Source organism: Phyllobates terribilis, unplaced genomic scaffold (assembly GCF_046119375.1).
Source record: "Phyllobates terribilis strain yellow unplaced genomic scaffold, ASM4611937v1 Scaffold_35__1_contigs__length_13245226, whole genome shotgun sequence".
NCBI lineage: Eukaryota > Metazoa > Chordata > Amphibia > Anura > Dendrobatidae > Phyllobates > Phyllobates terribilis.
The window spans coordinates 10,897,716-10,920,858 of record NW_027362795.1 but is presented as its reverse complement, the minus strand read 5'-3'; the positions used below and the strand labels follow the sequence as shown (position 1 = coordinate 10,920,858).

Sequence of the window (23,143 nt, the reverse complement as noted above, 5' to 3'; positions counted from 1 at the left end):
CAGTCACCAGATCTCAACCCCATCGATCTGCATTTCACAGACTGATCACAAAACTTAAGGGAGAAAGACCCACAAACAAGCAACAACTGAAGTCACCGCAGTAAAGGCGGCAAAGCCTCACAAAGGAGGAAACCCAGCGCTTTAGCTCCCAACCGTCCCGCATATTGTGGGATCGTCCTAATTTTAAGACTCTGTCATGCAGTCGTCCCAGTCAGGACCTTACTTCTTCCACGCAGTGAGAAGCAGACAATATCCCGACATGCACTCCCCCCCCCCCCCCCATGTATCAGACTACACCCCTTCCATCTCCTCTTCTACCGGTGGTTCAGAGAGTGAGAGAGTGAGCACACCGCATATCCTGATTCCGGCATTCTCCTGGACTAGTCTAAGGTAATAATTTCAGCAGCAAAACTGCAATCATCTTCAGTAGCTCCATTGTGTCTGATTTCTCAGTCTCTGTGTGCCTGCAGCAACCCCACAGCATTGAAGAAGCAGGCATACAAAGGGACTCAGAGAGCAGCGACAAAACGGAGCACACAGGCTGTGGCTGCTGCGGGGGGGAACCCTGAGGAGCAGACACGATGGATTGTCTCCTCTTTTGCAGGCAGCATTTTAGTACATACTAGTTCAGTTCCTGTTATCATTACCTTACCATGGGCATGGAGAAGAGTGAATATTCATTCTCTTTAGTAGTAGGCATAGAAAATCACTGAGCCGTAGCAGGAGCTGCAACCGCTGCTAAAAGTGTGCGCTAATAAGGAGAATGAATATTCACTCCTCTCCATGCCCATAGTCCCGGCATGGAGAAGAGTGAATATCCCCGCAGCTCACACCAGCGTCTTAGGGCACATGGCAGTGATGTCATGCGCTGCTCAGATGCTGATGTGAGCTGCTGCTGGCAGAACAGGGCGCAGCGCTAGAACAGAGGGAAGGAATCTGAGTATGAGTGTTTATTTTTTTTATGTGTGCAGTGACGGGGGAGACATGTATACCAGGATTGGGGATGAGGGGACCATGCATACCATGTGTAAACATGAAAAAAACTCAAAAAAAATTATTTTTATTCTGATTCCTTTTAAAACACACCAAAAAACCCCTGTGATATGCAAGTAAGAAGTCGACCCCCTTTGCGGGTCATCGTGGAACGCAAACGTCATTTCCGGTCTAGAAAGCGATGCGTCCTGCTCGTTGACGACGCAACCTCTAGCATCCTGGGTACTGGGCATGCGCAGTCTCAATCTGCAGACAGGAGACAATACAGGATGGGGAGGATGGTATCAGAAGTAGGCGTACGAGATTTACGGGCTATGATTGAGCACGATATTTAAATACAGCCGTGGCACATACTAGCATAGCCTGCCATATCCTTCATTGAGCGACATCTTCACTCATGCTTTTCTGGAGTTCTGTACATTTGGCCTCCTGATGAACCTACAGGAAGGGGAAACGCGTTGGGGTGATTTCCGGAATATGAGATAAGTTTGACATTATGCTGCATTCTCTATTTGTAATCTATAAGCATAGTATAAAAAATGTATTAGAATAGGCAGTCACTCATTACCTGTTTATAACTCACATTATCAGGGTCTAGCAGAGAAAGTGAGGGACAGCCGCCGTTGAATGGGGGCGCCAGATTCGTATACTAGGGTGCCAAGCTCCATGACAGGCAGTATCAGTTGAGGCTTTCTAAGATAGGGCAGTTTTAAGTCTATATTGTAAATGAATGTTTATCATGTTTAAGACTTCACTGACCCATGTGTGATTATCTATTTCTATTTTTGACTCAATGCTAAGTAGTCCCTAAGGGATTTTTAGACGGATCTTGATATAATCATGAACCTTCTTACTTGCATATCACAGAGGTTTTTTGGTGTGTTTTAAAAGGAATCAGAATAAAAATTATTTTTTAGAGGTTTTTTCATGTTTACACATATTCTAGTTACCTCTATTTCAATAGAGTTTTTTGTACGTTTAGACCATGCATACCATGATTGGGGATGGGGGGGCCATGCATACCAGGATTGGGGATGAGGGGGCCATGCATACCAGGATTGGAAATGAGGGGGCCATGCATACCAGAATTGGAAATGAGGGGGCCATACATACCAGGATTGGAGATGAGGGGGCCATGCATACCAGGATTGGAAATGAGGGGGCCATGAATACCAGGATTGGGGATGAGGTGGCCATGCATACCAGGATGGGGATGAGGGGTCCATGCATACCAGGATTGGGATGAGGGGACCATGCATACCAGGATTGGGGATGAGGGGGCCATGCATACCAGGATTGAGGATGAGGGGGCCATGCATACCAGGATTGAGGATGAGGGGGCCATGCATACCAGGATTGGGACATGTGAACATGGCCTTACAGACACAAATAAGCAAGATGTCGTATAATAGTGAAGCTACATAAAGATGAGAAAGTTCTGGCGCCTCAGACTGTGAATCAAGGAACAAAAAATAATCCTCAGATCCCAACTAGAGATGAGCAGGACGCACAGATGATGTTGTGTTGCCCTGGTGATCAAAAACCGCCAGGGACAGCGGAATATTAGAAATTCACGGCCTCCTGTCCAGTCGCCAGATACCACTGATCTGAACGCTGGACCAGAGACCCGTGAATGCATCCGCTCATCTCTAGTCCCAATGGTCCCAGATACAGTGGACAGTCCTGGATTTGGGTCTGCACCCTGCATCTGCTGAATGCCCCTCATTACCAGCGCCCCTCTGACAACACCTCCTCCCAGAGGATTAAGTCAAGGTAAATGGGCATGGATTGGGGTGTGGCCAGGGGCATGGCCAAAGTTCCGTACTCCTCGTACACGCGCGGCTCAGCTCCGTACACCTCGTACAGGCGCGGCTCCGCTCTGCTCTGTACACCTCATACACGCGCGGCTCCGCTCCGTACACCTCATACACGCGCGGCTTCGCTCCGCACCCCTCGTACACGCGGCTCCGCTCCGTACCCCTCGTACACGCGCGGCTCCCCTCCGCACGCCTCGTACACGCGCGGCTCTGCTCCGCACGCCTCGTACACGCGCGGCTCCGCTCCGTACACCTCATACACGCGCGGCTTCGCTCCGTACCCCTCGTACACGCGGCTCCGCTCCGTACCCCTCGTACACGCGCGGCTCTGCTTCGTACTCCTCGTACACGCGCGGCTCCAGTCCGCGCGCCTCGTACACGCGCGGCTCCGCACCGTACGCCTCGTACACGCGCGGCTCAGCTCCGCACGCCACGTACACGCGCGGCTCAGCTCCGCACGCCACGTACACGCGCGGCTCCGCTCCGCACACCTCGTACACGCGCGGCTCCGCTCCGTACGCCTCGTACACGCGCGGCTCCGCACGCCTCGTACACGCGCGGCTCCCCTCCGCACGCCTCGTACACGCGCGGCTCCGCACGCCTCGTACACGCGCGGCTCCGCTCCGTACACCTCGTACACACGGCTCCGCTCCGTACACCTCGTACACGCGCGGCTCCGCTCCGCACGCCTCGTACACGCGCGGCTCCGCTCCGTACACCTCATACACGCGCGGCTTCGCTCCGTACCCCTCGTACACGCGGCTCCGCTCCGTACCCCTCGTACACGCGCGGCTCTGCTTCGTACACCTCGTACACGCGCGGCTCCCCTCCGCACGCCTCGTACACGCGCGGCTCTGCTCCGCACGCCTCGTACACGCGCGGCTCCGCTCCGTGCGCCTCGTGCACGCGCGGCTCCGCACGCCTCGTACACGCGCGGCTCCGCTCCGCACGCCTCGTACACGCGCGGCTCCGCTCCGTACGCCTCGTACACGCGCGGCTCCGCACGCCTCGTACACGCGCGGCTCCGCTCCGCACGCCTCGTACACGCGCGGCTCCGCTCCGCACGCCTCGTACACGCGCGGCTCCGCTCCGTACACCTCGTACACACGGCTCCGCTCCGTACACCTCGTACACGCGCGGCTCCGCTCCGCACGCCTCGTACACGCGCGGCTCCGCTCCGCACGCCTCGTACATGCGCGGCTCCACTCCGCACGCCTCGTGCACGCGCGGCTCCGCTCCGTACACCTCATACACACGGCTCCGCTCCGTACACCTCGTACACGCGCGGCTCCGCTCCGTACACCTCGTACACGCGCGGCTCCGCTCCGTACACCTCGTACACGCGCGGATCCGCTCCGTACACCTCGTACACGCGCGGCTCCGCTCCGTACACCTCGTACACGCAAGGCTCCGCTCCGTACACCTCGTACACGCGCGGCTCCGCTCCGTACACCTCGTACACGCGCGGCTCCGCTCCGTACACCTCGTACACGCGCGTCTCCGCTCCGTACAACTCGTACACGCGTGGCTCCGCTCCGTACATCTCGTACACACGCGGCTCCGCTCCGTACACCTCGTACACACGCGGCTCCGCTCCGTACACCTCGTACACACGCGGCTCCGCTCCGTACACCTCGTATACACGCGGCTCCGCTCCGTACACCTAGTACACACGCGGCTCCGCTCCGTACACCTCGTACACACGAGGCTCCGCTCCGTACACACGCGGCTCCGCTCCATACACCTCGTACACACGCGGCTCAGCTCCGTACACCTCGTACACACGCGGCTCAGCTCCGTACACCTCGTACATACGAGGCTCTGCTCCGCACGCCTCGTAGACGCGCGGCTCCGCTCCGTATGCCTCGTACACGCGCAGCTCCGCACGCCTCGTACACGCGCGGCTCCGCACGCCTCGTGCACGCGCGGCTCCGCGCGCCTCGTACACGCGCGGCTCCGCTCCGCACGCCTCGTACACGCGCGGCTCCGCTCCGCACGCCTCGTACACGCGCGGCTCCGCTCCGTACGCCTCGTACACACGCGGCTCCGCACGCCTCGTACACGCGCGGCTCCGCTCCGCACGCCTCGTACACGCGCGGCTCCGCTCCGCACGCCTCGTACACGCGCGGCTCCGCTCCGCACGCCTCGTACACGCGCGGCTCCGCTCCGCACGCCTCGTACACACGGCTCCGCTCCGTACACCTCGTACACGCGCGGCTCCGCTCCGCACGCCTCGTAAACGCGCGGCTCCGCTCCGCACGCCTCGTACACGCGCGGCTCCGCTCCGCACGCCTCGTGCACGCGCGGCTCCGCTCCGTACACCTCATACACACGACTCCGCTCCGTACACCTCGTACACACGCGGCTCCGCTCCGTACACCTCGTACACGCGCGGCTCCGCTCCGTACACCTCGTACACGCGTGGATCCGCTCCGTACACTTCGTACACGCGCGGCTCCGCTCCGTACACCTCGTACACGCAAGGCTCCGCTCCGTACACCTCGTACACGCGCGGCTGCGCTCCGTACACCTCGTACACGCGCGGCTCCGCTCCATACACCTCGTACACGCGCGGCTCCGCTCCGTACACCTCGTACACGCGCGGCTCCGCTCCGTACACCTCGTACACGCGCGTCTCCGCTCCGTACAACTCGTACACGCGTGGCTCCGCTCCGTACACCTCGTACACACGCGGCTCCGCTCCGTACACCTCGTACACGCGCGTCTCCGCTCCGTACAACTCGTACACGCGTGGCTCCGCTCCGTACACCTCGTACACACGCGGCTCCGCTCCGTACACCTCGTACACACGCGGCTCCGCTCCGTACACCTCGTACACACGAGGCTCCGCTCCGTACACACGCGGCTCCGCTCCGTACACCTCGTACACACGCGGCTCAGCTCCGTACACCTCGTACATACGAGGCTCTGCTCCGCACGCCTCATACACGTGCGGCTCCGCTCCGTACGCCTCGTACACGCGCGGCTCCGCTCCGCATGCCTCGTACACGCGCGGCTCCGCACGCCTCGTGCACGCGCGGCTCCGCACGCCTCGTACACGCGCGGCTCCGCTCCGCACGCTTCGTACACGTGCGGTTCCGCTCCGCACGCCTCGTACACACGGCTCCGCTCCGTACACCTCGTACACGCGTGGCTCCGCTCCGCACGCCTCGTACACGCGCAGCTCCGCTCCGCACGCCTCGTACACGCACGGCTCCGCTCCGCACGCCTCGTGCACGCGCGGCTCCGCTCCGTACACCTCATACACACGACTCCGCTCCGTACACCTCGTACACACGCGGCTCCGCTCCGTACACCTCGTACACGCGCGGCTCCGCTCCGTACACCTCGTACACGCGCGGCTCCGCTCCGTACACCTCGTACACGCGCGGCTCCGCTCCGTACACCTCGTACACGCGCGGCTCCGCTCCGTACACCTCGTACACGCGTGTCTCCGCTCCGTACAACTCGTACACGCGCGTCTCCGAACCGTACAACTCGTACACGCGTGGCTCCGCTCCGTACACCTCGTACACACGCGGCTCCGCTCCGTACACCTCGTACACACGCGGCTCCGCTCCGTACACCTCGTACACACGCGGCTCCGCTCCGTACACCTCGTATACATGCGGCTCCGCTCCGTACACCTAGTACACACGCGGCTCCGCTCCATACACCTAGTACACACGAGGCTCCGCTCCGTACACCTCGTACACACGAGGCTCCGCTCCGTACACACGCGGCTCAGCTCCGTACACCTCGTACATACGAGGCTCCGCTAAGTACACCTCGTACACACGCGGCTCCGCTAAGTACACCTCGTACACACGCGGCTCTGCTTCGTACACCTCGTATGCACAGCTCCGCTCCGTACACCTCGTACACACGGCTCTGCTCCGTACACCTCGTACACACGCGCCTCCGCTCCATACACCTCGTACACACGCGGCTCTGCTCCGTACGCCTCGTACACACGCGGCTCCGCTCCGTACACCTCGTACACGCGCGGCTCTGCTCCGTACACCTCGTACACACGCGGCTCCGCTAAGTACACCTCGTACACACGCGGCTCTGCTTCGTACACCTCGTATGCACAGCTCCGCTCCGTACACCTCGTACACACGGCTCTGCTCCGTACACCTCGTACACACGCGCCTCCGCTCCATACACCTCGTACACACGCGGCTCTGCTCCGTACGCCTCGTACACACGCGGCTCCGCCCCGTACACCTCGTACACACGCGGCTCTGCTCCGTACACCTCGTACACACGCGGCTCTGCTACATCCACACTGTAAACCCCTCCTGACCCCACACATAAACTTCAGCTCATCCAGCACCATGACAACCAGCACAGCAGAGTCCTGCATCCACTGAGGCCCCTGATCATGTGACCCCTGACTCCTCCCCTCCTGTGACCTCATCACAGCTCCTGTGCGCACAGAGCAGCCATATATGTGGTGGCGGCTCTGCAGGTGGAGGTATGTGGAGACCCCATTACTGGGCGCAGGGGGCATTAACCCCTTCAGCACCGAGACTCTTTTGGGGTCTTGTGTTGCCCCTTTATAAGAATCATAAGGTTTTTGTTCTGTTTCCTGTAATAGATACATACGACCCAACTATGGAGACAGGAAGGCAGGAAACGTATTGTTCTCATAGTACAGGACCCCTTTACTGGCCCCACAGTGTAATGCCCCCATTATGCCCCTTATGCAGGATGTATGATGCCCTCACACAGTGTAATGCCCCCATTATGCCCCTTATACAGTATGTATGATGCCCCCCACAGTGTAATGCCCCCAGTATGCCCCTTATGCAGGATGTATGATGCCCCCACACAGTGTAATGCCCCCATTATGCCCCTTATGCAGTATGTATGATGCCCCCCACACAGTGTAATGCCCCCATTATGCCCCTTATGCAGTATGTATGATGCCCCCCACAGTGTAATGCCCCCATTATGCCCCTTATACAGTATGTATGATGCCCCCACACAGTGTAATGCCCCCAATATGCCCCTTATGCAGGATGTATGATGCCCCCAACAGTGTAATGCCCCCATTATGCCCCTTATGCAGGATGTATGATGCCCCCCACAGTGTAATGCCCCCATTATGCCCCTTATGCAGGATGTATGATGCCCCCCACACAGTGTAATGCCCCCATTATGCCCCTTATGCAGGATGTATGATGCCCCCCACAGTGTAATGCCCCCATTATGCCCCTTATGCAGTATGTATGATGCCCCCCACACAGTGTAATGCCCCCATTATGCCCCTTATGCAGTATGTATGATGCCCCCCACACAGTGTAATGCCCCCATTATGCCCCTTATGCAGTATGTATGATGCCCCCCACAGTGTAATGCCCCCATTATGCCCCTTATACAGTATATATGATGCCCCCACACAGTGTAATGCCCCCATTATGCCCCTTATGCAGGATGTATGATGCCCCCACACAGTGTAATGCCCCCATTATGCCCCTTATGCAGGATGTATGATGCCCCCACACAGTGTAATGCCCCCATTATGCCCCTTATGCAGGATGTATGATGCCCCCCACAGTGTAATGCCCCCATTATGCCCCTTATGCAGGATGTATGATGCCCCCCACAGTGTAATGCCCCCATTATGCCCCTTATACAGTATGTATGATGCCCCCACACAGTGTAATGCCCCCAATATGCCCCTTATGCAGGATGTATGATGCCCCCACATAGTGTAATGCCCGCATTATGCCCCTTATGCAGGATGTATGATGCCCCCCACAGTGTAATGCCCCCATTATGCCCCTTATGCAGTATAGTAGATGAAATTCATAGGAACAATAGTAGGGAGAGCAATATTTATCATATATCAATCACAATAATGTAATAATAGACTCCTACCATTTATTAGGGCTAAATATCATGGCCAATCGCTATAAACATAACAAACAAAATACTGAAGAAAGACGATCTAGAGGCCGTATTGTAAAACCACAATAAGCTTTATTAGTATCTGTAAAGATGTGCGGTTGTGGATTTTAATAATCACCTAGGCAGGTTATCGATGCAATTAGTTTTATTCCTTCCGGCCACGGTGAACAGCATTTCCAGGTAAATGTCCAACAGGCAATTCTCTTAGTCCTCGAGTTTCCAACCTGGGATCAGTAGTTCCACTGCCCCGTACCAGGTGATGCCCACTGTCCCCCAACTTTTCGTTGGCCCACAGCTTTTTGTATTCCCTGCCGGTATATTGGCAGTCACAGCATCTGCTCCTTCGGATGATGGATATCAGGACCGCAGCCCATGATACCACCCCGCTCTCAGTCCGACTAGCCATGAATCTTCTGTTCTCCACAGGGTTCAGCCCCCTGAATTGGCAGAAGTGCTCATCCCTCCCTCCCCCAGCTAATTGTGCCTTAGTGGAGATATTTTCTCCGGTGGAACCCATCCCCTGGGTTTGCATGTAAGACTACCAGTGGTGACGGAGAGAACAATGGCCCAAGGTCTCGGAGATATGGTCACTGAATGGAATAGATACTTGAGGTTGAACTGATGAGCAAACAAATCACTAACAAAACACAGCAAGCAAATTTCTAACAAAACACAAAATTAAGATTGACGAAAAGGGGTGCTCAGTGCTGGAAAAGTATTTAGTAAGTGGCCAAGTCCTCACAGTATCAATAATCAATCACAGGGCATGGAAGTGGACAGAGCACAGTGCAAATGGCTATGCACAAAGACACGCAGCAGGGAAGATACATAGTAAGAGCAATAAGTTAAAGTGTATAATTTATATATATGTGTACACCCCCTACATATCCAGGAATCAATACATATAAGAATGAACAAGTATAAATCTGTCTTAGTATGATATGTCACTCTTAAGGGTAGTGTGGAACCACCAGTATGTGCAAGGCTATATGTACCCACATACTGGCCAATCATTATAGGGTAAATTGCAGTATCAATTTGCCTTACAATCAATTTACCCCATAATGATTGGCCAGTATGTGGGTACATATAGCCTTGCACATACTGGTGGTTCCACACTACCCTTAAGAGTGACATATCATACTAAGACAGATTTATACTTGTTCATTCTTATATGTATTGATTCCTGGATATGTAGGGGGTGTACACATATATATAAATTATACACTTTAACTTATTGCTCTTACTATGTATCTTCCCTGCTGCGCGTCTTTATGCATAGCCATTTGCACTGTGCTCTGTCCACTTCCATGCCCTGTGATTGATTATTGATACTAATAAGGATTATTGTAGTTTTACAATACGGCCTCTAGATCATCTTTCTTCGGTTTTTTGTTTGCCATTATGCAGTATATATGATGCCGCCACACAGTGTAATGTTCCCACAGTACCGCCATCCCCCACACACAGTATAATATAATTCCAGTGCCAGTAAATGCGACGAGAATTAGCTTTATGGAAGATGAGTCTATGAGAAACATATTCAGCTGCAGACTCCGAGGAAGAAACTGCTTGTTGTCTGTGGCCTAAAATATATAGGTTTTATTAGTAGAAGTCAATGAAAATAACTGAATGTTGTAAAATAATAAAAATATCATTGCTGTTAGGGTCCCCGCCAATCTCTGTATTTCCTGGTCAGCCCCAACGAACTTGTGATTATTACAGCAAATCAGCTGCTGACGCAGTGAGTAACACAGCCAGTGATTGGGAGTATAGAGGAGATGTCTTAGTCAGCAATTCAACCTGTGTTCCAGTCCATAAAAGACTAGAGAATACAACACCTACACCTTCTATCTCCTGATATATTTCCCCTTATTATCTCCAGTAATTGTATTATTTACAGGATTTTTATGATGTTACATCGGCTCATCTTCTTCTCATTCAGGTCTCTACAATATCAGATCCTCTCAGTGAAGATCTCCTATATAAGAGAATTTTTCAGAATTACCCATCAAAGATGGATATGGACAGAGACAAGATGGCGGAGAGGATATTCCACCTCACCCTAGAGATCCTCTTCCGGCTTACTGGAGAGGTGAGAGATTCTGATGACGTCACATTACATCATTCTTATCTATGGGAATAACAGATGGACAGAACTGGAGAGGTGAGGACTCTGGAAATGTCTGGAGTGAGATGTATTAATGTGTCTCTCCATAACCAGGATTACACAGTAGTGAAGAAGACCTCTAGTGAGCGCTGTCAGGACCCTGTGTCTGAGGGATGGGGAAGACCCCTGAGCCCAATCACAGGACCTCCCCCTCACCCCCTGATACATGAAGATATCAATGGCCAGAAGATCCTAGAACTCACCTACAAGATGATTGAGCTGCTGACTGGAGAGGTGACACTGCTGGGAATGCTGGGACATTATACAGTAACGCTATGAAGTGATTGGGGGGAATGATGGTATCATTGTTATGTGTCAGGTTCCTATAAGGTGTCAGAATGTCGCTGTCTATTTCTCCATGGAGGAGTGGGAGTATTTAGAAGGACACAAAGATCTGTACAAGGACGTCATGATGGAGGTTCCCCAGCCCCTCACATCACCAGGTAATAGGACTAAATACACACGGCCTATAATTATCTGTATGTAAAGAATTAATTCAGTCCCTGTATGTGTTTCCTCCAGATCTATCCAGTAAGAGAACAACACCAGAGAGATGTCCCCGTTCTCTTCTTCCACAAGACTGTAAGCAAGAAGACCCCAATGTTCCTCAGGATCATCAGGTAGATGGAGAGAAGGTGTCATGAGATCTCCCCTATGATGTGTAGACGGCTGTGAAGGTCTTGTGTTCAGTCTTGTTTTATCCACCAGTATTATATGTTTTATACTTGTGTAATGAGAACGGTGGAGATGGCAGGATTAGAGCTGATCATAGATGGGACTTCTCCATCTGTCTGTGACTTTTACAATATTTGTTTCAGGGTAAAGATCTGACCCATATTAATACTACAGAGACATATGTGAGGGGTGATGAGCGGTGTAAAGAGGGGATTCCTACATATGACTACCCAGGTGAGTAGTAACCACTAAATGCTGAGAAGTCACAGATTCTTCTCAGTCACCGGCTGTGGCTGCCTTATGGGTGATGTAGACCGGCCGTATCACAATCGTGTGATCACCATTTCCCTCTAGACCACAACATTCTCCTCCACCCAAAACTGTCCAAATGACTTTGGGCATTAAAAGCCCTTTTCTATAGAACTTACAATCTGGAGGATCCACCTACCCACTGTGATTAGGAGACGTTGACCCTTACCTGCCCAGATCTGTAAACTACAAAGCCAAATGTCAGCGTATTGTGATCGACTCACTCAGCTTCTTAAAGAGGCAAACACAGGAACAGTTTCTATTTAAAGTGCGGCTGTTACCTCCAGGCCCACCCCACAAATACTCTAATGGCTGTGAATTTTATCCTATGACCTCCCTCTCTACAGGTGTTCAATCATTCTAGCACTAAAGATGGCTGATTTACCACCTCGTGTGCTGGAACCTTTTTCCTATGTTTAATTACTGGAGCTAACAATCTCAGTGCTACACATCTCTCCTCCAGTACTTTACCAGTGACTTTGTCACATTATGTAGAATGTGCTGAGAAGTTAGAAAATCACTTGAAAAAAAATATTATGATGGGCCTGTAAAAGAAAGCAGAGGGTAATGATACTGTTGGCTTCCTAGATCCCTGATATCTTATTGGATGAATCTCCCTTCTCTCCCTTCTGTGCTGCTGAATGTGCTCATATGGTCCCTACAAGACCAGGTCCAGTCTTTCTGGCCAAACTTCACTTTTATGATCGACAACATTAAATGTGCAGTGAGGGACAAGTGTGAATTTCTGTCAGTAACAACAGAGTTTCCCTTTTATCCTGACTTTTCAATTTCTTTTAAAACCAACTAACTTCAAACAGGATTGTGATAAACTATACAGAAAACATTACACCTGTGCCATGATATATCTCTAAGCTGTGTGTGGCTGATGGCTGTAATATACATTTATTCACGCCTGCAGGAGATGTGTTGGCTCGAGCCCTGGTTTCATGGATTCACTCAACGTCATTAATTCCATTATGTTTTCAGTCCTAAGGAATTCAGATTACTGCACAATCTCTCCTGAAATGGGGGCACTAATACTTTCTCTACTCTTCTGGTCAGGACTCATAGTAGCTCCAATGGTCCACCATAAATGAGTGCAACTCCAGTTTAGTGTTGGAGCTCCCCCCCTCATACATTTATTGTTGTTGGGGATGTTACATTTTTTTTATTCTATGTCTATTGGTTTACAGATTTTCATTTTGTATGATTGGTGGGATCGGCTTGCCTCACTTATATTACTCAGTAACTCCTTGGTCTCTTTAAAACAGGTCTCCATTGCCTCTTCCAAATGCCAGATATTCAAATTTAAGACTCCTCAGCTCTGCTCTATTATAAAAAGTTCACTTTAAATGTCTAATATTTCTTCATGAAGCTCATCTGACAGAAAATATTGGATTTTAGGATAATTTAGAGTTTGTTGCTGCTGATAATCTATTTACTCCAGAGAGGTTTCTCCACTAGTTACTCTTCTCATTTTTTTTTACTGATTAAGGCTTTGTGCCCACGATGCAGAAATGCTCCGGATTTTTCCTGAGCGTTTCTGCATCTCCCTGGCAGAAAAAACGCATGCGGATTGTACATGCGTTTTTCCTGCCAGGGACATGCGGATGTGAATCGTTCTTCACATGCATTTCCGCATGCGGGTTAACATGCGCTTTCCAAGCGATTTTAGCATCACTTGGAAAGTGCTTGACAACTTGGTTACACTATACAAATCCATGCAAACGGCATGGATTTATATAGTGTGACCCCAAAGAATGCCAAAAAATAAAAAAATAAATCTATACTTACCTTCTGATGGCCCCCGGAGTCTTGCTTCGTTTGGTCCTGGCTTGCCGGCAGCTTGCGGTCCACTACACTGAAGGACCTGCCGTCACATGACTAAATGACGTCAGCGCAGGTCCTTGAGTCCACCGCGATCTGCCGGCAAGCTAAGACAAGGAGACCGGGGGCCATCAGAAGGTAAGTATATTTATTTTTTATTTTATGCTTTTTTTCACAGGTTCTATGGTACCCGGGTCTGGATGAGAGTCTCCTCTCCTCCACACCCGGGTACCATCCGCACATTGAAACGCTTGGATTCCGCATGTACAGATCCAGTGATGCGGAATCCAAGCTTTCCAATGCAAGTCAATGGTGGCAAAAACGCAGCGCTTCCACAAAATAATTGGTAGTGCTGCGTTTTTTTCCGCAATGATAACCCGCAGCGGAAATTTCTGCAGCATGTGTACAGCACATGCGGATTATCATTGGGGAACATGGCAGGCCTTCTACCATGCGTTTTTTGAGCGTTTTTGCCGCTGCGGAAATGCTTAAAAAACGCATCGTGGGCACACAGCCCAAGACTGTTCAGCCTAATCTTTTCAGTAGAAAATGTGATGTGTTTTTGTCTATAGTCACAGTTTTCCCATCAGCCTTTAACTTCTTTAACCCATCTACATGAATCTGGACTTACACAGAGACACCTAGGCTTGGGCCTTGGTGTGACCTGTTGTTCTGTGGAGTGAGAGATGAAAAATAGTCATCTTAGCTGGGTCAGAACCAGGAGGGCAGAGAAAATACAAAATCGGAAGACAAAAGAGTAATCAGTAGGCCCATTTTTTTCAGGCCTCACTATTTATAAAGCACCATCAGGCGGCCCTTACTATTGTTAGAGTACCCTGCGGCGGCCACTAAAGCTAGACGGCCAAGCTCCGCAAGTAAGCACATCCGGCCGACGGAAGCCACTGGCACCGATAGCAGCTGATTGGCAGGGTTGCCGGGTGCAGGACCCAGGTCAATCAGACATTGATGCCCTATCCTACGGATGGGGTATAAATGTAAAATTAGTGGACAACTTCTTTAATACGGTAAAGTTTGAAACTTGCATGGCCATATATTGCTTCTGCAATATAACGTATCCATCTGAGGTGGTCAAATTTTTTTTTGTATATATTATATAAAGTTTGAAACTTGGAGGTCCACCTGGCGGCCCTCACAATTTATAGAGTGCCAGCAAGTGGCCTCCACTATTTTTACAGGGCCAGTAGGCATCTTGTGGACAGATGAGACCAAGATAGTGCTTTTTGGTAAAACACATCATTCAGCTGTTTACTGTAAATGGAATGAGGCCTAAAAATAAAAGAACACAGAACTTACAGTCAAGTATAGTGGAGGGTCAAAGATATTTAGGGGTTGTTTTGCTTCTTCTGGCACTGAATGCCTTGACTGTATGTAAGGCATGATGAAATCTGAATATTCCCAAACGATTTTGGGTAGCAATGTAGTGCCCAGTGTCAGAAAGTTGGATTGGCATCCTAGGTCAAGGGTCTTTTTGCAGGACAAGGACCCCAAGTTATGAATTTCTGTCAACCATGATAAATTTCTGTGAACGATGATGAATTTCTGAGTACAGATCACCGTAAAAATTTTGAATTGGTCAGTGAGTGAATGGAAGAAATCATTTAAGTTATGAACTGTGGAAAGATGTGTGTGACCAGAATGAACAGTCATTTCCAGCAGATGCTACAACCTAGCACCTATCCCTATACTAAATGTAGCTAACAGTGGTATTAATAAGGAATAGCATAGATTTTTTTCTCTTTTTTGCTTGCAGCAGCACGGAGTATAAGGCTATAATCCCTAACTAGATAACCTGTAATACGCTATCCCTAGTGCTATAGCTCACTCGTACACAAATTGCAGATAAGAGAGGTAATATTGCAGAATATAAAATAGATTTTAACCCGCCCCCAAAGAGTATTTTTTTGGGATATGGCAGCACCAAACTGTAAAGGAACGCAAGCAACCCTGCCTGCTTTGTTGAATTTCTGAGTGTGGATTACATTAAAAAACACATCTGTCAATGAGTTTTTTGAAGAATGCAATCAAGTTATAGACAGTGTATGCAGCGACAATGAACACTCATTTCCATCAGGAGTATACATGTATATTGTAAAGAATGTTAGAAGTAGGTCTCTAAAAATTATTCATGCGGGCGTCCTAAATACCTTTAAAATAATTAATGGGGGTGTTGCATGATGATCACCCTGTTGATATTGTGGTGTAGGATGAGAAGAAGGAATAGAACAACATAAAAAGAAGAAATCTTCACACCTATCTGGGTGTGAAGATTTGCATGGGAATAGACCAGAAAAAAAATGGATTTGAGTTTATGTTCTGTTGCTGTCATCCGGTGGTGTTGAGAAGTCTGGGCCAATCCAGGCCTTGTTTATTTTGATATTAGTCAGCCTGTCAGCATTTTTAGTTGACAAGTGGGCGCACCTATCAGTTATAATACCCCCGGCGCACTAAAAACCCGCTCTGACAAAACGCTAGAGGCAGGGCAGGCCAGGACCTCCAAGCTGTAGTGAAACAGTTCATGCCACGTGTCTAACTTGGATATCTGATAGTTGTAAGGCACAGAGGAATCACCAAGGACGGTGGTACAGTCAGCAAGATACTCCTTCAGTATCTTCTAAAACTTTTCCCTCGTTGTCAGACTACCCCGTGTATCAGGGCCTGGGCACTGGGAGGGTCTGAGAAAACTGTCCCAGACCTTTGAGAGTGTTCCCCTGCTTCTACTGCATATGGCTTTGTGTGTCTGTCTCCCTGTACTCATTGGTTGTCCAATGAACTGTGACCTCTACCATCTAAGTTGTCAGATGGGAATTTTTTATATTCTTCAACTAGGGCCTTCTGGTACTGCAACATTTTATTAGACCTCGCTGCCACTTGAAGGAGAGATAGAAAGTTCTCCATGTAGCATGGATCTAGAAGGGTGACCAACCAGTAATTACTGTTGCCCAAAATGTGTACAACGCGAGGGTCACGGGAAAGGCAGCAGAACATAAACTCAGCCATATGTGCCAGACTGCGAAGAGCCAAGACTTCCCTGTCCCCACCAAGATGGATGATTGTCCATCATCTCCTCCTCATACTCCTCTTTTGTCCTCCTCCTCTTCAGCCACGGTGAACAGACGGGATGAAGGTGGTGCAGTTTGTACCACTCTGTAGCGCAGGAAACCTGCCTGTGTTCCTCATTAGCACCCAATCCACGTTGAAAAGATGATACAAGGCTGGGCTGTGTAGCATCACCCTGTATAGTTTCTTGCCCATCTCAACTTGCTGCGCCTGCAAAACCTCCTCTTTAATTGTGAGCAGCGAGCGTTTCAGTAGGCAGAGAAGCGGGAGGGTGACGTTGATTATGGCGTCACCACCGCTCACTATCTTGGTGGAGTCCTCAAAGGTTTGGAGAACTGCACAGATGTCAGACATCCATGTCCACTCATCAGCTCTTATGTGCGGAGACTGACCAGAATATTGACGGGCGTGTTGGAGCTGGTACTCAACAACTGGCCACTGCTGCTCACAAGGCCTTGTTAACATATGCAACGTTGAGTTCCAACGCATGGTAACATTGTACAACAATCAGTGAGCTGGAAGTTGCAAAGGCTGCTGAAGCACAGCCAGGGCGGCGGAAGCTGTAGCTGACTTGCGGAAATGGGCACACGCAGTGTACTTTCACAAGCAGCTCAGGCAGATCATGGTAGGTTTTGAGAAACCGCTGAACCACTAAGTTGAGCACGTGGGTCAGGCATGGTACATGTGCTCGATTGCCAAGCTTCAGAGCCACTTGCAGGTTCCAGCCATTGTTACACACGACCATGCTTGGTTGTAGGTTCAACGGTGAGAGCCACAGATCTGTCTGCTCTGTTACAGCTTTCAACAACTCTGCAGGGGTGTGCAGTTTGTCACCTAAGCAGATTAGCTTCTGCAGAGCCTGTTGCTGCTTGGCCAAGGCAGTGCTGAAGTTTCTAGCTTCATATTATTGATGTTTCAGAGATATGGAGGATGAAGAGGCGAAGGAGGTGCAGGAACTGCTGTACAAGGTGGGGGCAACCCTGATTGAACCAGGGCCCGCAATCCTCGGCATCGGTAGCACATGTTCCGTCCCAAGATCCGACTGGGTCCCGGCTTGCACAATATTCACCCATTGTGCCGTCAGGGAAATGTTGCATCCCTGGCCACAAGCACTTGTCCACATGTCTGTGGTTAGGTGGACCTTCCTAGTAACTGCATTGTGAGGGCACGGGTAATGTTAAGGGACAAGTGCTTGTGTAAGGCAGGGATGGTACATCGGGAGAAATAGTGGCTGCTGGGGACTGAGTACCTAGGTACAGCTGCGGCCATGAGGTTGCAGAAAGCTTCCTTCTCCACAAGCCTAAAATGCAATATTTCCAGTGCGAGCAGTCTGGAAATGTGGCCGTTTAGTATTGTGGCCTGTGGGTGTGCAGGTGGCTGCGTATTTCCGCTTGTGTTCCAAGGGACAACTGAACGCTGCGCTGGGACAAGGACGTGAATGTGGTTGCTACGACAGGTGGAGAGTGGGAGGCATCTTCGCCTGCATCATGGACAGGGGATTGGCATGCACATACAACAGGTGAAGAGGCAGTGGTGTCACCCACAGACACTGTTTCTGGTCCTGGCGTTTGGCCCAGCTAGTTGAGTGCTTTGCTGTCGTGTGCCTGAGCATGCTGGTGGTGGTCAGGCTGGTAGCTGTGCTGCCCCTGCTGATGCTGGCACAGTATATGTTGCAAATAGCCTTTTTTGGGTTAACTGGACAGTTTTTAAAAAAGCGCCAGACTCAGGAAGACCTAACCCTTGGACTGGCAACTTCCCTCGTGCTGGTGTTCTGGGGAACAGTTGCCTGCCTTGTCTCTATGGTCACGTCACTACCTCTTCCTGCCTGTTGCGGTACTATGGATCCCACCTTCTCTGCGCTGCTGTCTTTGCTCTGCTTGTCACCTTCCCAGATTGGGTAAGTAACCTCATCGTCCACCATCTCGTCTTCCCCGTCCACACCCTTGTCTTCCTACTGACTTACAAATATTTGGGTATCGCTAAGTGTGATCTCCTCATATCCTGCTTGAAGCGAACAGGGCAAGAGGACAGAAACTATAAATGGAAATATAAACAGCCCTTCGGAGTGTCTAAGTGTGAGATCACTTGTCTCCGGGCGCTCGGCATGGTGAGAGGAAGGAGGCTCAGGGTGAGGATTATGTGGTCCAGACTCAAGACTACTGAGACTGGACCGTGTGGAAGACAGGGTGGTGCTGAAAACTGACTGGAAGCATTGTCTGCTATCAACCCAACAACCTTTTCATACTGGTCTGGCTTCAAGACTGTTGTTCCACAAAGTGGGACAGGACGCTAGGTCGACATGATGTGGGTGTTTGTTGTGCTACTTCAGCAGGCACAGTTTCCCCTTGCCCCGTCTCATGCTGCACATAACACATCTGCATCTCTGGCTGCTATAGGCGTAAAAGGGGACAAACTTATGGTGTGGCACCCATGCTCCCCTGACCTCAACCCCATTGAGAACCTCTGGAGCTTCATCAAAAGGAGTGTCTATGATGGCGGGTGGCAGTTCACATCTAAGCAACAGCTCTGGGAGGGTATTCTGTCCTCATGCAAAACAATTAAAGCAGAAACCATCCAAAACCTGACAAATTCAATGGACGAGAGAGTTCAGAAGCTCCTTTCGAACAAGCGGTCCTATGTGCAAATGTAACATCACCTAGAATAAAGTTTTGAGGTGAAAACTGTTTGATTTCAGTTTGTAATAACCTGCTAATGCTTATAATTTCAAAAATGACCATTTTTTTGTTCTTTATTAAAATGAAAAGGTTGAAAACTCTGCTGTGCATAATAATTTGGAACATGCATTTTGAGTGCAGTTTGAGTGTTTTATTTTTTAAAAAATATACTGTTATCATAGGCAGTTTGTGCAAAAACCTTTCAATTGTACTCTAATAGTTATTTGACTGGAAAATTACAATGACTGCAATTCATATAGGTAATTTGGGAAAATCTGAAAAAATATTATTTGCATAATAATTTGGAACACAGTGTATTTGGCAGCTTCAACAAAATTTCACGATTATTAATGCAGTAAAAATCTGACCACTTCAGATGAGCAAGTTTTACTGCAATAGCAATATGCTATTGGTTAGCGGCCAAGTCAGGATGTATGTTTTCAACACACTACTGTCACATTTTAAATGGAGTATAATATTTCGCAGATTCCAAAAAATTTCAGGATCATTACGCAGTAAAATCTGACCACCACAGATGGACTTTTTCAATGCTTGCACTACATAGCAATGCTAGTCAAATCAACTAAGTGTGGCTGTATACTGTTAACAAACAAATGGAGCAGTAAAAATAGTGTAGTATATTGCTTTTCACAAAAATTAGCAGGATTAAGAGCAAAAAGGAATATTATTATCCCTGAGAACTAGGGCTATTGATATGAGTTACAGCAGCAGAAAGAACATGCAATGAAGCCTAACCTGTAGTGCACTATCTCTCCACAAACTCTGCCTAACCTGCTAACAGCAGTATTAATATACATCAGAATGAGCCCTTACAAGGGCTGTTGGTTCAGATGAAATAAATACAACTAGTGTGGAATCCCTGCCTAAAAGAAGCTAGAATTCTCTCCCTCGCTCAGCCGCAGCTCTCCCTACTCTGCCTATTTCCGGGGTAGACTGTGATGAGGGCAGGGTCCCTGGTCTTATATAGACCTGATGATGCTATGCGGCCAGCCATTCACTGTAATGTCACTACCAACATGGCTACGGCATTACAGTGACTGGCAGGCGATCCCTACATGTTAATTGGCTGCCTAAAAAGTGCCAAACATGTGAGGCCGGCACTCGAGCTCGCTCCCGAAATTTTAAGAAAAAAAAATACTCGCTGAGTACTGAGCATTTCGAGCACTGTGATGCTCGGGTAAGTAACGAGTAGTGACAAGCATGCTCGCTCATCACTAATAGTCAGTAAATGGGCCAAAGCCATATCAGGAACCAAACACACAAGCCGGGTGCTGAGTACAGAGGACTGAACCAGAGGAGAACAAGGCTGTATCAGGCAGCTTCTGGCAATATACTCTGAGCTTTAGTAGTGTGACTTCAGCTGGATTGCACACACTCATACTGCCAGACTGGATGGTACTACAGGTCCCAAGCACCCTAATCTTAATGGCTGGACAGAGCCTGCACCGCCCAGAGCTTCTGGTTCCAACATCTCCATCACCAACGCCACCCGCAGAATGAATAAGGCGGCTCCTGGTGACAGAAGCAGACATCGCAGGAGAAGATCCCAGAGGAGATGGGATACACCATTTGCAGAAGCCCTAATATGACAAAATGGCAGAAAACCAGAACATTAGAAATCCCCATAAAGTGACTCCATTTTATAAATTATAACCCTCAATGAATTAATCTATAGGACTAGTGACTATTTTGACTCCACAGACACTTTCCGGAAATTAGCACGCACTGAATTTTGGAGAGTGAAATTCCACATTAGCCATTTTATTACCCAACACATAGTGTCCAGATTGTGCTCCAGGAGATACACACCGTAAATTTACTGTGTTCTTCTCACTATAGTAATGCTAAATTCATGGATGCTAAATGTGGTTTGACACACTGCAAGGGTCAGAAGCAAGGGGGCATTTGTATTTGGGAGAGCAGATATTGCTGGATTGGTTTATGGAAGCTATGTTTCTTTTTAAGAGCCTTTGAGCCACTAATAATGTGGAAACCTCTGTTTTTCCACTAACAGATAATGGACCTGAGTGGGGACTTGTTTTTTTTGCAGGATGAGTAGAAGTTTTTATTGGTATTATTTTCGCCTACATAACATTGTTTGGTGGCTTTTTATTCCATATTTGGGAGGCAGAATGAACAAACAGTTGAACACCACACTATACTGGTTCATCCTATGAGGTTTTCTATTAGACTGTGAACTGTCATTGTCTTGGTGAATAATAAAATTTTTCTACGTAACTTTCCATTGTTACCGACAGTTTAAGTAGAAATGTTCAAAAATATTACATTCAAGGATATTTTATTCAAAAATTATAATTGTTTTTATTCTTGGCAGATGACTGTACCAGGAGATCAGAGGGACAGCTGACATCTTCAATTTTTAAATCCGATGATCTTGAGATCCCACAAGATACAATTGAAGTGAATGCCATTACACCAGATATACCATCATCCCTTCACAGCAAAGATCTGTCATCTGATCCTTTGAAACAGGTCCTGTCTTCTGATTCATTACCGACTACTAAGGAAAATCAAAGTCACAAAATAAGCATTAAAAATCAAACTGCTCCTAAAGCAAAGAAGCCATTTTCATGTTCAGAATATGGAAATAGTTTTCCTCTCCAAAAGTTTTTTCTTAAGAATCAAGACATTCACACAGCAGAGAATATATTTTATTGTTCCAAGTGTGGGAAATGTTTTAACCAGAAATCGAAGCTTGTTCGTCACCAGAGAACTCACACAGGGGAGATGCCTTTTTCATGTTCAGAATGTGGGAAATGTTTTAAATGGAAATCAGATGTTGTTATACACCAAAGAACCCACACAGGGGAGAAGCCTTTTTCATGCTCAGAATGTGGGAAATGTTTTAGCTGGAAATCACATCTTCGTAACCACCAGAAAACCCACACAGGGGAGAAGCCTTTTTCATGTTCAGAATGTGGGAAATGTTTTATCCGGAAACAGAATCTTGATAACCACCAGAGAAACCCACACAGGGGAGAAGCCTTTTTCATGTTCAGAATGTGGGAAATGTTTTATCCGGAAACAGAATCTTGATAATCACCAGAGAACCCACACAGGGGAGAAATCTTTTTCATGTTCAGAATGTGGTAAATGTTTTATCCGGAAACACAATCTTGATAACCACCAGAGAACCCACACAGGGGAGAAGCCTTTTTCATGTTCAGAATGTGGGAAATGTTTTAACCAGAAATCAGCTTTGATTAAGCACCTGAGAACCCACAAAAAAGTGAGGCCTTTTTCCTGTTGAGAATGTGGGAAATGTTTTAACCAGAAATCAGATTTGATTAAGCCCCAGAGAATTCATACAGGGGAGAAGCCTTTTTCATGTTCAGAATGTTTGAAAAGTTTTAACTGAAAATTGTATCTTCCTAATAGGGTTGTCCAATACTAGGGCAACCACTTGTCATTCCTCATGTTTGGCCTCATTAAAATAAAAACACTCATACTCACCCTCTATGTCGTCGCTGTTCCAGCCGTGTCTGCACTTGTGTACCCGGGGCTATTGTGAGGTTGTTACATCACACCAGCCCTGCGCCCAGTCAGCGCCAGCTTCACTGTCCCCGCCTTCAGACAGATTGAACATCAACAGGAAGCCAGGGCTACAGCTGCTTTCTGAGCTTCTCTTATTGTTCGAT

The 23,143-nt window shown here is 49.0% G+C and overlaps 1 protein-coding gene across 1 annotated transcript; it reads left to right on the top strand.

Moving 5' to 3' along the window:
• Positions 1-288: 288 nt before the first annotated feature.
• On the top strand, positions 289-22,671 carry LOC141182674 (uncharacterized). Its single transcript, XM_073660828.1, has 7 exons — positions 289-390; positions 10,675-10,824; positions 10,954-11,133; positions 11,219-11,342; positions 11,422-11,519; positions 11,718-11,808; positions 21,820-22,671. Exons 2-7 carry the CDS (start codon positions 10,747-10,749, stop codon positions 22,539-22,541), a joined length of 1,293 nt encoding a protein of 430 aa, XP_073516929.1. The 5' UTR covers positions 289-390; positions 10,675-10,746; the 3' UTR covers positions 22,542-22,671.
• The last annotated feature ends 472 nt before the right edge of the window (positions 22,672-23,143 follow it).